The sequence below is a fragment of the Cajanus cajan genome, chromosome 8, assembly GCF_000230855.2.
Source record: "Cajanus cajan strain Asha chromosome 8, NIPB_CcT2T_4, whole genome shotgun sequence".
Classification (NCBI taxonomy): domain Eukaryota; kingdom Viridiplantae; phylum Streptophyta; class Magnoliopsida; order Fabales; family Fabaceae; genus Cajanus; species Cajanus cajan.
Window position 1 is genome coordinate 51,119,585 of NC_138524.1, and position 6,219 is coordinate 51,125,803.

Consider the following 6,219-nt stretch of genomic DNA (forward strand, 5'->3'; position numbering starts at 1 on the left):
ACGTGATAAGAACGGTTAGGAAAATCCCTTGATCCTCGGGGTCCAAGAGGCCCACGAACAACTCACCATAAAACCCAAAACCCTAGAGTTGAGAGGGCAGATTACACTTTTGAATGCTCTGGCTCTAAGGCACGATCTAGGAAAAAACCCTAGTCCATCCTTTGGCCGGAACATTTTGGCGCCCACCATGGGGCTACGGTGAAACTTTTCCTACGCCCCAAGTCATACAGAAGAACCCACACTTTACTATGGCGAGAGGCAGCAACAACAACAACAACAACAACTCACAACCTCCTACCATGGAGGAGATGATGGCCATGATCAATGGCTTGAGGGAGGACAACGCACGGTCCAGGGAGAGAGAGGAGGCCATCCAGCGCGAGAATGAAGACATCAGGAGGAGAGCGGACGAGCTGCAAGCCAGAATGGCTGCTAGTACCAGGACTGTGGAGGAGGACGTCATGCTGGAGGTCCCTAGGGACTTTAGACCATTCTCGGAAGCCATACAGGCTGAGATGATCCCTAGGGATCATCGGATACCACAGATCGAACCTTTTGATGGAACGCAGGACCCCAGTCAGCATTTGACGGACTTCCGGGCTCAAATGTTGATCTGTGGAGGGAGCATGGAAGTCCACTGTAAGTTGTTCATGGGCACGCTCAAGAAGGCGGCGCTAGACTGGTTTAGCGGTCTTCCTGATCGGTCGATCACCGACTTCGATGTCTTTAGCCGGCTCTTCATGGCGCAGTTCGCCGCTAACAAAAAGAAGCCACGAATCACGTCGGATTTGTTCGACCTCAAGCAGCAACGCGAAGAGTCTTTGAAAGATTTCCTACAAAGGTTCAACGAGGTCGCCTTGAGGATAGCGTCGTTGGACGAGAGGATGGCGGTCATCGCATTCCAGAAAGGTTTGAGGTCCGGAGCCTTCGACATTGCGCTTGAAAGGGCGAACTGTCAAACGATGTCGGAGGTTCGGGCTTTCGCCTTGAGCCACATCAAGACGGAGGAGAACCAGATTATTAAAAGAGCAGCTGAGAACCGAGAAGCAGGGGGCAGCAATAAGGAAGTCAACAAACATCTCCGACCACGATTGGATTGGAGTAAGCGACGGGACCGCTATAACACGAAGGAGGGTAACTACCGGCAGGCCGATCATGTCGGTCGGCCAAGGACCGAATGGACGCACAACAGGGAAGAAGAGAAGTTTACCCCACTCAACGTTCCCAGGCGGAACATACTACATGACGTCAATAGCGCGTCACTTTTCGAGTTCCCTGCGGCGACTGACCGATAGTTGGGACCGTATAAAACCGATTGGTGCGAATTCCACCGGACTCACGGGCATACTACTGAGAATTGCTTCGTCCTCGGTAGACAGATAGAGCGCCTCATTAAGGAGGGACGTTTAAAAAAATTCATTGCAGGGAAGCAGGAGGAGGGCCCGTCCGACAGGCGACGCATGCGTGAAGGAGAAAACACGAGAAGAAAGAGGCGAGAGGGGAGGTCTCCCCCGAGAGATCCTCTAGAAAAAAGAACAGAGACTCACCAACAAGCTGTCCATGGAGACTTCAACACTATAGCGGGAGGATTCGCTGGAGGGGGCCCGACATCAGCAGCACGGAAGAGGTACTCTCGGTCTGTTTTATCCGTCTCGGACCGGGTGAAACCATCTCGGCCTGCTATCACATTTTCGGACGCCGACTTCGAAGGTGTGTCCCCACATAAGGATGACCCGATTGTCGTCTCGGCGATAGTCATGGGTTATAATGTGAAACGCGTACTGGTGGACCAGGGCAGCTCGGCAGACATAATGTTCTGGGAAGCTTTCGTCAGGATGAAAATTCTGACTGACCGTCTAATGCCAAATGCAGGTACTTTAGTTGGTTTTGCAGGTGATCAGGTAACAGCTAGGGGATACGCCGACTTGGAGACAACTTTCGGCCAAGGAGACTACATGAAGACTATCACTGTCCGATACCTGGTGGTCAATGCTCAGTCGTCCTACAGCATACTAGTCGGACGACCGACATTGAATAAGTTGGGAGCAGTTGTCTCCACACCCCACTTGAAGCTGAAGTACCCTTTACCCAGCGGGAAGGTTGGGGTCCTCTGTGTTGATCAAGAAGTCGCAAGGAAGTGCTACGAGGACAGTTTGGGGGCGAGGAGACAGTTATATGTGACACAGGTTGATCGGGGGATCCAATCAATCGAGTTGGATCCGAGGATGACCCACTTCGATTCCCGACCAGCCCCAGCAGAAGACGTGAAGGAAGTTAGCTTGGCCGAGGGAAAAACAGTCAAGATTGGTGTGTCTTTAACTAAGGAAGATGAGGAAGGGTTGCTGACCGTATTGAAGAGCAACGTTTCAGCTTTCGCATGGAGTGCCGGCGACATGCCAGGCATTCATCCCGATTTTCTATGTCACCGTCTAATGGTCGACCCTAATGCGAAACCGGTGATCCAGAAACGACGAAAGTTTGGAGAGGATAAGAAGAGGGCCATAGCCGAGGAGACAAAGAAATTGTTGACAGCTGGTCACATTCGAGAAATCCAATACCCGACATGGCTGGCGAATGTGGTAATGGTACGAAAGAGTAACGGAACCTGGAGGATGTGCACGGACTTCACCGATTTAAACAAAGCTTGTCCAAAAGATTCATACCCGCTGCCCAACATAGATTGTCTAGTCGACAACGCATCGGGGTATGAATTGTTGAGTTTCATGGACGCGTACTCGGGGTACAATCAGATCAGGATGCACCCAGCTGATGAAGATAAAACAGCGTTCATGGCCTATCAGGCCAGCTACTGTTACAAGGTGATGCCTTTCGGATTGAAGAACGCCGGGGCGACGTACCAGAGGCTTATGGACAAGGTGTTGGCCGATCAACTCGGAAGGAATGTGGAGGCGTACGTAGACGACATGGTGGTCAAGTCGCCCAGCGTGGGTCGGCATTTTTCCTACCTTCAAGAGTCGTTCGACACCCTAGCACACTACCAACTCAAACTGAACCCCGCGAAGTGCTCTTTCGGCGTCCAAGCGGGAAAATTCCTCGGTTTCCTACTAACGCATCGTGGCATCGAAGCAAATCCCGATAAGTGCTCTGCTATAATCAGTATGAGAAGCCCAGCTACAGTAAAGGAGGTACAGTAGTTGACAGGGAGGATGGCCTCCCTTTCTCGGTTCCTTTCGAAGGCAGCAGACAAGTCGCTCCCCTTGTTCCAATGTTTGAGGAAGAATTACAAATTTGCGTGGACAGATGAATGTGAGAGAGCATTCGGCGAACTCAAGCAGGCTCTCACCTCACTGCCAATACTCTCCAAACCGTAGGCCGATCTCCCCTTACTGATGTATCTGTCGGCATCCGATAGCGCCATCAGCACAGTCTTAGTACAGGAAAGAGGTAACTCATAATTGTCCGTTTATTTTGTTAGCAGGGTCTTACAAGGAGCAGAGGTCCGTTATTAGAAGATAGAAAAGTTAGCCCTAGCGATACTGGTCACGGCGTGCAAGCTGAGACATTATTTCCAGAGTTATGAGGTCGTAGTCCGGACAGACCATCCGATCAGGCAAGTGCTGCAGAAGCCCGACTTGGCAGGAAGGATGATGAAGTGGTCTGTGGAACTATCAGAGTATTCCATCAAGTACGAGCCGAGAGGAGCAATCAAAGCTCAAACGCTATCCGACTTCGTGACGGAACTAACCTCACCAGCCGATGAAGGTAGTACTGAAGAGACACAGTGGATCTTATCGGTAGACGGAGCTTCAAACCTTGGGGGAAGTGGAGCAGGGATCGTCCTGGAAGGACCAGGAGGTATTTTATCGGAACAGTCATTGCGATTTGAATTCCGTGCAAGCAATAACCAAGTCGAGTACGAAGCGTTGTTGGCCGGTATGACGTTGGCAAAGGAAATGGGAGCAACGAGTCTATCGGCAAGAAGCGACTCCCAACTGATCACAGGGCAGGTAGCCGGCACCTTCCAGGCGAAGGATCCTCAACTAGCTAAGTATCTGGAAAAGGTTAGGCTTTTGTCGGAAAATTTTCGAGAGTTCACACTTAGTCATGTACCACGAGATCAGAATTCGAGGGCCGACTTGCTCTCCAAACTTGCAAGCACGAAGAAACCAGGAGCTACTCGGTCAGTCATTCAAGAGACGCTAGCACAACCAAGTATAAACGAGGCGCAAGGGAACGTCATGTTCATCCAAGAAGAGCTTAATTCATGGATGGGACCGTACATCGCATATCTAACTCGGGGGGAGTTACCGGAAGACAAGAGGGAGGCGTCGTTGGTGCAAAGGGAGTCGGCCAGGTTCGTAGTCATCAACGAAAGACTGTACCGAAGGGGCTTCAGCTCTCCCCTCTTAAGATGTTTGACCATGCCGCAAGCAAAGAGAGTAATGGATGAGGTACACAGTGGAATGTGCGGAAGCCATATCGGAGGCCGAGCTCTAGTATACAAAGTTTCCCGAGCCGGATATTTTTGGCCATCTTTGAGGAATGACTGTGTCAATTGGGTCCAAAAGTGTGACGGATGCCAAAGACATGCAGCTTTACACCATTCCCCGGCCGAACGACTACATTCAATCCTATCTCCCTGGCCTTTCCATAAGTGGGGGATTGATATTCTCGGTCCATTCCCGATTGCGATAAGGCAACTGAAATTCTTAATAGTGGCGGTAGACTACTTCAGTAAATGGATCGAGGCGGAGCCAGTTGCAACCATCTCAGCGGAGAAGGTAAGAACTTTTCTTTGGAAGAATGTGGTGTGCAGGTATGGAGTCCCTCAAATGCTCGTTTCCGATAATGGGACACAGTTTGCAAGTACAAGAGTTCGTGATTTTTGCAAAGAGGTCGGCATCCGAATGGCATTCACTTCTGTTGAACACCCACAGTCTAACGGCCAGGCGGAGTCGGCCAACAAGGTAATCCTTTCAGGTTTGAAGAAGCGTGTGCAAGAGTCAGGCGCTTCGTGGGTGGAAGAGCTTCCCCGCGTGTTATGGTCGTACCACACGACTGTTCATTTAACGACCCGAGACACTCCTTTCAATCTGGTGTACGGAACCGACGCCATGATCCCGATCGAAATTGCAGTGCCTTCAGTGCGCACTACGGCTTTTTCTGAAGAGGAATCCGACCAGGGAAGGCGAGTTGATTTAGACTTGATCGCAGAGACAAGAGAAAAAGCAAGAATAAATCAAGTAGCTGCCCAGAGGAGAGCCGCCTTCAAATACAACACAAAGGTGAATCCAAGAGACTTTATCGTAGGCGACCTAGTTTTGAGGCGTGCTCAGCTAACACAGATGAAGAACAAGTTGTCTCCTAAATGGGTTGGCCCCTATAAAATTGATGACGTGGTCGGCAAAGGGGCTTACTGACTGAGGACCTTGGATGGAGGTTTGATACCGAGAACATGGAATGCTGCAAATTTGCACTTTTACTATAGCTAGTTTCTCTATATATTTGTATTAGGTGCACTCTTTTCCTAACTCAGTATTTTGTCCCCGTAAAAATATGAGGGGTTTTTGCTGAGAAGGTTTTTAATGAGGCACCGACCTTTTCAATTCTAATAAATGCCATCTCTCTGTTTCTTTCATTGTCTCCTAACACGTTATTTTAAAGGCACAAAAACTCGTGATTGTCGGCAAAAGTCCGACTGAGCGAGTATAAATAACTCGAAGACAAACTCGTGATTGTCGGCAAAAGTCCGACTGGGCGAGTATAAATAACTCGAAGACAAACTCGTGATTGTCGGCAAAAGTCCGACTGGGCGAGTATAAATAACTCGAAGATAGACTCGTGATTGTCGGCAAAAGTCCGACTGGGCGAGTATAAATAACTCGAAGACAGACTCGTGATTGTCGGCAAAAGTCCGACTGGGCAAGTATAAATAACTCAAAGACAGACTCGTGATTGTCGGCAAAAGTTCGACTGGGCGAGTATAAATAACTCGAAGACAGACTCGTGATTGTCGGCAAAAGTCCGACTACTCGTGATTGTCGGCAAAAGTCCGACTGGGCGAGTATAAATAACTAGAAGACAGACTCGTGATTGTCGGCAAAAGTCCGACTGGGCGAGTATAAATAACTCGAAGACAGACTCGTGATTGTCGGCAAAAGTCTGACTGGGCGAGTATAAATAACTCGAACACAAACTCGTGATTGTCGGCAAAAGTCCGACTGGGCGAGTATAAATAACTCGAAGACAAACTCGTGA

General features: G+C 49.6%; 1 protein-coding gene across 1 annotated transcript; it reads left to right on the forward strand.

Annotated features, from left to right (window-relative positions):
• Positions 1–1,460: 1,460 nt before the first annotated feature.
• On the forward strand, positions 1,461–3,541 carry LOC145950515 (uncharacterized). Its single transcript, XM_083061605.1, has 2 exons — positions 1,461–3,146; positions 3,440–3,541. The coding sequence occupies exons 1-2, from the start codon at positions 1,461–1,463 to the stop codon at positions 3,539–3,541; spliced, it is 1,788 nt and encodes a 595-aa protein (XP_082917731.1).
• Positions 3,542–6,219: the final 2,678 nt, after the last annotated feature.